The sequence below is a fragment of the Pollachius pollachius genome, assembly GCF_949987615.1.
Source record: "Pollachius pollachius genome assembly, chromosome: 1".
Lineage (NCBI taxonomy): Eukaryota > Metazoa > Chordata > Actinopteri > Gadiformes > Gadidae > Pollachius > Pollachius pollachius.
The window spans coordinates 44,623,876-44,635,247 of NC_136934.1; the positions used below are offsets into that span (position 1 = coordinate 44,623,876).

The 11,372-nt window shown below is 40.8% G+C and overlaps 1 protein-coding gene across 2 annotated transcripts; it reads left to right on the forward strand.

The window, feature by feature from the left end:
* Window positions 1-415: 415 nt before the first annotated feature.
* On the forward strand, window positions 416-10,685 carry fxyd3 (FXYD domain containing ion transport regulator 3). 2 transcript variants are annotated; one of them, XM_079744298.1, is made up of 8 exons: window positions 416-565; window positions 7,098-7,159; window positions 7,878-7,910; window positions 8,320-8,343; window positions 8,663-8,737; window positions 8,880-8,916; window positions 9,357-9,400; window positions 9,885-10,685. In XM_079744298.1, exons 2-8 carry the CDS (start codon window positions 7,117-7,119, stop codon window positions 9,902-9,904), a joined length of 276 nt encoding a protein of 91 aa, XP_079600424.1. In that variant the 5' UTR covers window positions 416-565; window positions 7,098-7,116; the 3' UTR covers window positions 9,905-10,685. The 2 variants fall into 2 exon arrangements, with proteins under 2 accessions (XP_079600424.1, XP_079600425.1); XM_079744299.1 differs by having other exon boundaries at window positions 443-597.
* The last annotated feature ends 687 nt before the right edge of the window (window positions 10,686-11,372 follow it).

The window sequence follows — 11,372 nt, forward strand, 5'->3', positions numbered from 1 at the left end:
AGACACATCTGGCCAAGTTCATTGTGCATGAATAGCCCGTTGAACACTGTTTTGCAGAGAGAAAATATGTTGTTTTATTTGATCGTGTTACACCGTGGCCTATGTAGGCCTACCATTATTTCCTGTTTATCAGTGGGTCACTTATATCGACGTTTCGTAAACCACCCGAAACCTCTACTATAAACAGTTGCTGCTTTGGACGAGTAAAAAAATTACTTCTTCCTGCATCCTCGTCGCCGCAGATCGTGAGTCTGACCTGGGATCAGTTTATGAACACATAGAACACAACATTTGAGCCGCTCCTCGCTAAAATAGGCCGACTCCAAATCAGACTTTTACCATAACCACTACCAGCCGATTGTTTAAAGCTCGCCCCCTTTCAGAAACGAGACTAACCTGTTGAGCGTCACGGTAAAAGGGTGTTGGCATATCCTCTTCACCGAGACGCCGAGAGGGAGTAGGCCTATTTTCTTGTCCTACTAGTCAGTCGGTGTGTGTTGAAACACGCTAGAGATTTCCCAATTTGCTCCAAAGTTTACTGGATCGCGGATACTAAGCATCCGAGGTGAGTGTCGAGAAATAAAGCTGAGTTTGTTGGTGAGTTATTCCATGTTCTGGGTGATGCGTTCATGTATTTAATGGTATAATTTTGTATCAACCCCCTCCCAAAAAAGATGGGGAAAAAACGTTGAGAATTTGCGTTCAAATAAACTAGAACACATTGGTTATCCTATTCGGTTTTCTCAATAACCAAGATATATAGACCGTGGTCTCCCCCCCCCATTAATGGATACAGCCGTTATCAAACTTTATTATCAAAAAGTTTTGTTTTATTTTTGTGCGGGCTTAATCGCATGGGTTTTGCTTGCCTATATTTGAACAAAGGATACGATTAGTTTAGGATCGACTCCACGGAACGCGGCGACGGCGTCCGCGTGCCGGAGGGCGTGATGATAATGCGCGTTGTGTTTTACGCGGCATGTTTACACACCTATTGTTTATAGTAACGTTAACGTAAGGCCGACTTGTTCGTGTCAGCTCGCGTGTGTACGATTTGTTGCCGTGCGACGTGATTCGTGGACGTTTTTTGCGAGTGAGGTCTTTCATCATGCGCGCGTTTATTTTAGCTGTGTGGTCTCCACGGAAAGTTACGTGGCAGGATGCCACGGAGTGACAGTCCGGACACAATAGTTGATTGAACTGTTCGTATATTAAGACGTGTTATGTTGGATAGGTTAGGTTTAAATAGAAGACTACTGTCGTCACACATGTCGTTTTTCGCGTGGATGGACCAATTTGTCACGCGTGCACCGAACACGTACGCGCGCGCGCGGGCGCGCGCGCACGCACACACACACATACGTGTTATTGTGCTTTGTTTTTAGGTTGCATAAGTTGTTGTCAGGAGGACAATGCTGTTGTTGTAATGAAAATATATACAGCGGCTGATTTATAAATTTAAATTTTAGATGTTATCAGACTAAGTTGCCCTTTTCTGTCTATCGCAGCTCTCTCCGTGTTTTCTTTTCTTTTAGTTGACAAAGCCTTGACTCTGTTATTGATTTAGTCTAATGCACTCAGGACAGCGTAAAGGTTGCATTCTTCCCTTAGATCAGGTTGTGTTAAACTAGTGTTGCTGTAGTGGTACACATTCGAACGGTTGTGTTATAGTGAAAAAAGAACAATGGATAAGGTGATGTGATTAGGACAACTGCGATATAGTGGTAGTGGTATGATTCGTATGCCTTTAGCCTGCTTACTTGAATCCGATAATAATAAAATTGTCCTTATTAAAACAAATGAAGTTCGGAAATGAGATGTTATAGGCCTACGGATATGTTGTCTTCTTCTTCATGTATGCATTTTCCGATATACAACATGGAACCTTTACCCTTTTAAGTGTTAATTGTAAAGATGGAAAGGTCAGGGATGCTAGAAAACACATTACAGCTAGACTGAAGCTCTTGACCTTGTGGAAGGCCAGAATGAGACAGACATAGAGAGAGAAAGGGAAAGATAAAGAGAGAGAGAGACACGAGTAAACACACACACACACACACACACACACACACACACACACACACACACACACACACACACACACACACACACACACACACACACTTAGAGGCTATCTTCAGCACATTATTGATAGCTTTCACCAGAGCCCTCGAGGCCTTCATTTGTCCTCACATGTCCTCACAGCAGATTGCAGACGGTCTTGCCTCTACTAATGTGATCTACGTTAAATCGCCTACCAGTTGACCTATAATAACACACACATAATCTGGATTCCATATTGGGTTTGAGGAAGAGATGAAGGTAAATGTGGATGCTGCGGCCAGCCCATTTGGAGTAATGGATGCACTTATTTCAATGTGTACTATTCATGCCATTTGAACAGTGAATGGCCATTATGACAAGCTGTGTGGGTGTGTGTATATTGCTTCTATATACTTGTATGCACTTCTCACACATTATGTATGCCCAACCACATAGCAAAGCAAAGCAAAGAAGTCCTCAAAAGTTAAGCTAAGTTGTTTAATTTCATATAGAGTTAATACCCACACGAGTACACATACTGCCTATATATAGTATTTTTCCTTCAATAAAAAGAGAAGTCCTGTTGCTAACCATGTGGTTACCATGTGTGACTCATATCTCTAGTATGTTCCGATCCCGCTCTCCCTTGCTCTCTCTCTCTCTCCTTCCCTCCCTACCTCCCTCTCTCCCTTGCTGTCTATCTCCTCTCCCTCTCTCCATCCTGTCTTAGCCCATGCCATTTAACTCTCTTAATGGCTGTCCTTCCTCTCTCTCTGTCTCTCTGTCCTCAAGCTCCCTCTCTCCCTGTTTCATCTCCCTCTTTGGACTTATTCTGTGACCCACTTCTCTCTCTCACCCATTCATCATTTCATTTTTCCACTATTAGTTTTTTGTAGCTGAATGTTCTGTTCTAAGTTATAATAAAGGGTTAAGGGTATTCCACCAGAAAAAAGGTCAATGGATGTCAACGTGAAAACACATTTTCAACACACAATTTCAAGTGAGATAAAATATAAAATGTCCTCAGTTTTGTCCAATTGAGATTGAATGTTTAGTCTTCAATCTTTATCGCGCCTGTGTGTGTGTTTGTGAGGTTGTGCTTGTGTTTGTGTGTGTGGCCATAAAGGAAGTCTGGCCTAGTGTTCCTGTTGGACACAGGAATCTACTGCTGCTAATTTGGGAATAATGATAGGACAGCTGCCTTTGTAGCAATAGGAACGCCGAGCCACATGCTACTTCTACAATACACAGATATGAATACGCGTGTGTGTATGTGCATGTCTGTTTTAGCGATTGCCTCAACAGGTTACAGTTACACATAAACAAACACAAATACGCACACAAACAATTTATGCAATGAATCTATGTGGGTGTGTGTGTGTGTGTGTGTGTGTGTGTGTATTTGTGTTTGAAAGATTCCCGGAAAGGTTGAAGTTACACATACTCAAACACATGTACACACTAGGATTGGAATGTAATTGATGTGTGAGTGTGTGTGTTTGTGCGTGCGCACGTGAACACCAGCTTGCAACAGAATGTTTGTTCACTTGAACTGGCATTCGAGGGACAATGGAGGGGCAATATCGAGTATTGAACTTGACTCATCGACGGCTGAAAGGAAACACATTTTCAACTAGGGCATTCATCCTCGTGTTAATTCTCCAATGGCGACCACATGCACTTAGTCTTTAGCCTAGCCTGCATTGTGCTAATGAGCTAAGCTACAACCATCATTGTCATATCATGAGTCAGCCCCCCGATGACTAGTGAATTCTTCCTCCTTTGTCACATGTTGCATGCTGTGCACTGAAAGTAGTTTTCTGAGATGATCAGAGATCTATTTGGTCACATGACTGACCAAGCTTAGTGCAATTTGTCTCTGAACAGCATACCCACAAACATGACAATCAACCATAGTTAAGACACCATAATGAACCAAACATTCTCGCTCAAGCCAGTCTTCTTTCTGCTTGAACCTCAACTGTTAAGGAAAGGCGGAATTCGAAACAGAAAGAAGCAAAGAAGAATGCTGTAAGACCAGATGGCCACAGAGACGACAACTTAAAGAGAATAAAATGACATTAAGCAACGAAGCCTTGCTCTGTTCTTCAGGGAGGGGGGAGAGAGACGAAGGCAGACCACAGACGAGGACGTTTAGCGATGGCAAAGGCCAAAACAGTGCTGTCTTTATGTCCCAGACAACGAGTAAGGGGAAAAGTGGCAGTAGCATCAGCAAGGAATCTGTAGTGCTGCATCGTCCCACGACCAGGTTGAATGTCTGCCAGCGGGTCAACAGAACTCCCCTCCACAAGAAAGGGGTCCTTTTTTGCATTCACATCAGATTCCTCTCTGTTGTGGATGTGTTTATGTGCTGTGTGGGCTTTCACGGGGCATTCTGCAACGCTATGATAAGAGGTTTATTAAAATGGCTCTTCCACGTTTTATAAAAGGTAGAGATAAACATTAAGAACTCTGTGGGAAACAAATGCATTCAATGACATACGTTATCCTATACCTAGCTGTAGCTGTAGCTTTGATGCTGATCAAAGCAATGCTCATTAGAAGTGATTTGCTTTGTGCGCCATATGGACCTTCACACCCTCTCTCTTGGCATTTCCCCCATAACAACCAAGAATGCAATACACTTGTGTATTCACCAAGCCCGGCTCCACCCTAAACTAACATTAGCTTTAGAATACGAGTCTCCGTTATAAACCAGAGGTCATCTCTCTGCTGTTCTTGTTGATTTTTGATTTGCTCCTTTCTCATTTTCTTCTCCTATCACCTTCCCCTTCTTCTGTCCTCTCCCCTCTCCTTTCCTCTCCTCTCTCCTCTCCCCTCCCCTCGTGTCCTCTTTCCTCCCCGCTCCCACTCACCTCCTCTCACCCTCTCTCCCGTTCTCTCACGTTTTCCTCCCCTATCTGCTTTCCTCTGTTCTCAGAGTCTCTTGAAGTTAGATAAGTCATCAAGCGGCGGTTGGATCACTTCCCACATTTCCTTGCCTCCCTCTCTGGTTGCCTTGGAGAGGCACCTGGGGAGATTCCTTCCCCTGGTGTGTTGTTTATGTTTGTGTATGTGTGTGCGTTTGAGAAGCTGTGAAAAACGAGTAGGTCAAAGTTACATACACATGCATAACATGAGTGTTAACATACCTGGCACACTCGTTTTATGTTCTTCCTCTCACTCTCTCTCTCACATTCCGTCCCACTTTCGCTCTGTGTCTCTCCGTGTCTCGCATTGTAAGCCTTCTTTGACTTGAACCGTACAGCTGAGATACTTCAAACAATGTCCGCGCTGATCCAGGACTTTGTCTCCCCCTTCTTTCTTTCGCCCCCATGTTTATTTGAAAATCATGTTGAGAGCATGTTTTATCAGCACGTTTTCCCACTGCCCAGTGACAGCCTTCGCTCTCGGTTTGAGTTGAGCACACATCACTCACATATATTTGGTGGCCAAACCAAATATATGTAACACGTAACACATAGGTTTGGGGTAAATGTGACCCATGTCTTCTGGTGAGGATTTGGGATGAGGTTTAGGCGAGGTTTAAGAATAGAAAATGCTTTTCTAAATATCAGGGTCCTGTAAAATATATAATTTTTTTTTGGGTTCATATTGTACTCTTTACGTCTAACTGGTAATTATGGGTGATGGATTTTTTTTTCACCTAGCCTGTGGGTCACCCTGTGCTTATTACTGAGGTGTAGTGGTGGTTTTCATAGCCCACAGTAGAAAGGAGTGAAGCACCCCACTGTCTTTGATGCTTAACAGGGAACAGTGAAAGGCTATAGTGTGTTTGGCACTCTCACAACATTTCATTTAAAAAAAAAAACACTTGAAAATTAGTTTTTCTCTCAAAACCGGGTCCTTTGCGGAACAAGTCCAGGGGTATAACTCAAAATGCGGACAAGCTAGTTTGACTAGACATGATTTCCATAAGGCCGTTGGTCTGGGCAGCCAAATGGACGCACACACACATTTAAACTAAAGCTCTTTGTTGCTGCCACAGCAGTTTGAATTCTTCTGATTGTTGTAGCTTGGGTGATTGAGCAAATGCATGTGCTTCTGCATGCCAGTTTCAGTCGGTCACTTGCCGTCCAGCTAAAATCCTGAAAGACCTGATTATCTGACATGTCCCCACTAGTGAATATCACCGTGTGTCTGCTGTTTCATCTAATCCTAATACTTAGATTGTACTGATTCAGTACGATCAGACCATGGAGGTCTGGAGGAAACCATGCAGTGAGCTACTGAGATTAGGTGCATGCCTTAGCAGAGACATGAAGGGATACCAGAGATGCTTGGTTTTAGACAGCTGGGTTGGCTTCTTTAGCCAACAGTTGTCTTAAAGTACTTTGTTTAAGCATAGGTTGTCATTATTATTAGGCATGATTTATATCGGCATTGCTTTTTGTATGCTTATTAAGGGCCTATAGCATATAGGTTTGTCTGTCTCTGTGTGGTTGTGTGTATTACTAAAGTAAAATATTATTTAGTGCCCTTTGAGAATAGATTCAATTTATTCTCTTCTTTTTGTAATTGTGTAGCCCTGTTTGCCTGGGAGCTAATTCACAAACATGCACGCACACACACACAAACACGCACACACACACACACACACACACACACACACACACACAAACATACACACACACACATGTCGTATTTTATTTCCCTTTGTCTTGCTTTTCTCTCTCCCTTTGTGTCGGCCTATTCATGCGCCACATGAGCAGAAAAAAACAACTTTATGTGCAGAGCCTGTTGAAGTGCCGTCCAGAAAGTTAAATGTGATTATCTGTTCCCTTGGGAGGAAAGATAACGTTATTTAAACAGGCCTAATACGTCACCAGCACGGAGCGGTCAATGCTCCACAGTCGATACAAATACATCACAGGACACTCAAGCTCTCGCTGTGGGATAAGATGTGATTGTGCTTGTAATATGCATTACTAGAACAATGTGAATTGATCTCTGTTCTGTTTTTGCTGTGAAAAACCACCAAATGGTGATTTAAAAATGACGCACCCTTTGACATTTTCTTCTTTATGTTACAGATAAAGCCACTCCTTCAAGATGTCTAAGATGTCTACTATTTCCGCATTGGTTTTGATGACACGTAAGTTAAACACTATTAACACTACTTAAACATAAAACACTACTTCTCTTAACTTGTTTTGTTTATTCATTAGATAAAATAAATACTAAAAAAAAGTTTAAATTAGTGTCTAAATTGTATTATTAACAATGAACTAATATACACACATGTTCCAAAATTGATCAGACCGTTGCTTCATGTTGAAGTCAGCCTTATGACAGTGAAATGAATTAACAGTTCCCCTCCCTGCTCTTTATAGTATAAGACAATGCAGGCAGAAAGCTAGCATAATTATTTACAGTTGAATGTAACATACATTCAAAAAACATTAAATAAAAACGTATTTCAACAAAAAAAAAAAAGGTTTCAACTACCATTTGTCCAGCAGAGGTAATTTGTCACCTGAGTACAGTAATTCTTCATTAATAAAGGATAGAGAAAAAAATGGCGGCATGGATTTAACCCATTTATGTAACATGGAAACAATGAGAAAGATAAAAGGAATGCCAAAAACAGAATACATATGTAACTTAGGTAACTTCCATGAGCTGCTCTGGAATTTCCAATAAACAGACTCTAGACCACTGGCATTCTTTAAAGTAGGGTTAAATCAACATTCAGAACAGGATAAGAAGAGAATAAATGGAAAGCTGAGAAGAAGACCTAGACAGAAGGACTAGTAAAGACAACCTGTTAAAGAAACAGTTGTAAACTGTATCTCTCGCCTATTCTTTTACAGTTGTGTCCCTTGTTTTTGCTGAAGAAGTAAATTGTAAGTACTTTTAAGGCTTTTACTTTGAAGGACCTTGTAAGGCCCATTTATAAGCATGTGTTTTTCCTCAATCGTTATTGAACTTTTAGACTTTCGTTATAAACTAAGAAAATGGGTTGTTGATAATACAGCCTACTGAATGCAGAGCGCATTTAGATGGTTCTATTGTTATTGATTGTGGCTCTGTGATCAGAATGGAATTAGAGGATAGCATTTCAGGATATGAACACCAATCATATCATAACTTGACAGGTATGATTCTAATTGTCCTCAATAAACAAGCAAATCATTAGCCACATTATTCAACCAGTCACTTTCCCCTGAATGTAGTCAGCATTATGAGATGTGGACGATTACATCTGTTGTGCTATCTATATCTCAAACTCACAATGTCTTTTTGCCCCCACAGCTGAACATGATCCCTTCACATTCGGTAAATATCTATATCTACCAATATTCAAAAATGCGTATATTCCCATGTATTTCTGTAAGCAGATGCTTTAGGGTTCCACAGTCAAATATATACAACTTGAGGAGTTTTAATCACTAGCCTTCAACAACCAGTTATTCTGACCCATCCAAGGATTCTACAGATAACCGACGGAACAGTACTAACCACTCACAATTTAAACATTGTGGGAAAAAACAAATGTAGGCTATAGTTTCAGATATGGGTGGTGTATTGAAGTGCACCACTGCCACCGTAGCCCTTTAAAATGCATTTTACAGTGCTCTGTTTTTGGTGTGTGCAGACTACCATAGACTCCGTGTTGGAGGACTGATCCTGGCTGCTGTCCTTTGTCTCATTGGCATCACCATTCTATTCAGTAAGAGGCTAACACACACACACACACAAACACACACACACACACACACACACACACACACAAAACTGTACACACACAAACAGCTGCACACACACACATACACAGAAACGTAAAATTCCCATTTGTCATTCTCTTCATTCAGGTGGCCACTGCAGGTGTAAGTTCAAACAGGACAAGAGGTACGTTGCCCTGATCGTCTGTCATACTACAGTATGTGGCAGCGTGTATGCAGCCAGCATATGTCGGTCCCCTGTGATGTGACACATTGAGATGAAGAAATTAGATGAAGAGATCTCATCTCATCTCAGAGATGAAGATATGAAAAATATAAGAAGATTTTTTGAGTGTAACCTCAATTTCCCTCCTGGGATAGATAAGGCTATTTCTTACCTTAACCTAATGTACATTACCTTAACTTACCTCATGTTATCTCATCTCTCCTCATCTTATTGAAGATAATCTTACACTAATGAACATTAACTTAACTTATCCCATGTTATCTCATCTCCCCTCATCTCATCGTATGTTATGGAACCTTTAATGTCGTTCATGTGTTATAATGTGGTTTAAATGTGTTATACATACTTACTTACTTCTTGCTCCAACTTCTGCGCTGCAGGAAAAGGACAGGAAGCAATGCTCAGCAGATGCTCAATGACCAAGGTGGGTTTACAGCTTTGTAAATAGCCTTAAAGAACAAGCTGGGCTGGAAGTGGAGTGGGTGCATGAAAAGCTGTACACATCCATGCTCACATTTTATAGGTGTAAGCCTCTTACATTAAAACAGTTTTTGGTATTGTATTGCACTGCCACACTGCCTGAAGAAAAAATACATGTAACACCATTTGAATGTTGATGTTGAATCAGCATTAGTTACAAACTACATTACATTGTGTCAGCCATTAAAATATATGTATCCTGGCAACAAATTGAGTCACTCGGATTCGTGCATGTAGGGAAAATGACAGGATCAATACAATGAATAAATATAAGTGTCTTCTACACTGGTGGTACCTGATCTAGTGTTTCTAAAAACATACAATGCATCATTGATAGTCAGCCAACAACCCAAAACGTGTGTCCAAAAGGTCTTCCAGTTGAAATAGAAAGACGCTAATGTCTTCTTTCTAAATCTTTCCACCTGCAGGCCGCGCCAGTGAGTGCTAGAAGCTGGTGCCAGAGCCACGACCCTTAACCTTTTGCTGGACGTGAAACCAACGAGATAACACATAGGTTTTGAGAGTCCTGAGACGTTCATAATGGGCTGAGGTTGTAGCAACAAAAGGGCACCAGAAATGGGGTCTTGAGCTACTGATTGGCTGATTACACACACAAAGACATGCAAATACACACACACACACACACACACACACACACACATACAAACACACACCCACAAGCACATCAAACAATTAGATATTAGATATTACAATATTATACACAAACTAGTCCTGGGTCGAATTCATTCTCTTATCGTGTCAATATTGTTCTAGCCTTGGTAAAAAAAGAAAAAAGCCATATGCATCCTATAACAAATTAGTAGAAAGTGGCTGCTCTGTTGTGTGCGTCGATTAATTATAGTTCTGGTGACATATATTGAGTAACTCAAATGAGAACACAAATCTTTACCAAAAAATATTAATCTAATGTATAGTTGAGTCAATATTATTTCATGTCGGTCAACTCCACTGTTGTCATTACTGCACGATAGATATTGGAAAGGCTCTATTGTTTACCATCCTAACCCTTTCCTATGTGCATATGTTTTAAACAAATACTCATTGAAAATAATGTGACTTGCTAAAAAAATTGACTCTAAAATGAATCAAAATAATCTACTGATTTATATTTATGCAAAAAAAAAGCTTTACAGAGGAATGTATTGGATTGCACTGTTCAGAGATATAGTGTGTCAAGTTTATATAAACCAAACAACTGTCAAAACCTCTTTGACTAGTGGTCTGTTTATTTGGTCTCTACATTGTGTGTGTGTGTGTGTGTGTGTGTGTGTGTGTGTGTGTGTGTGTTTGTGAAAGAGTGAGTAAGTGAGTGAGTGAGTAAGAAGTCTGTGTTTGTACAGTACAGTAAGTTTACATATTTAAGCATAAGAAAGGAGGAGTGTACAGTGACCAAATGTAGCTATTTAAAATATAAACTTCAGTGATTAAAGTTTGATATGACCAATATATAAAGTTAACGTTTATACTTTCGGCTAGTGACAGAAGATGACCCACACTTGGATAACAAAGACCTATCCTTTATTGGAAATGTGTGTGTGTTCAAAAGGGGACTGAAAATAGATTTAAAACATCCTCCTGAACAACTAAATAAGTGAGGCTACCTAACCTAACTAATTAGTTCATAAATGTGAAATGTTACATGTATAAATCTTTACCCTCAATCAACATGATGATGGCGAACATTCCTGTCACTAGTGGAACCTGATCTTGCATGTTCACATTGTGTTTCTCTTCGACTTTAGTGTGATGGCCCTTTTCCATACTCATCTTCTGATTTGGTTTGACTCGGCGCCTCAGCTCAGCCTGGGTGGGATTTGCACCGCCCGTCCCCGCCGCCGTTGCTGTCGCTAGCTCTCATGGATTTCCGAGTGCCTTTTATGGGTTATATTGCTGCT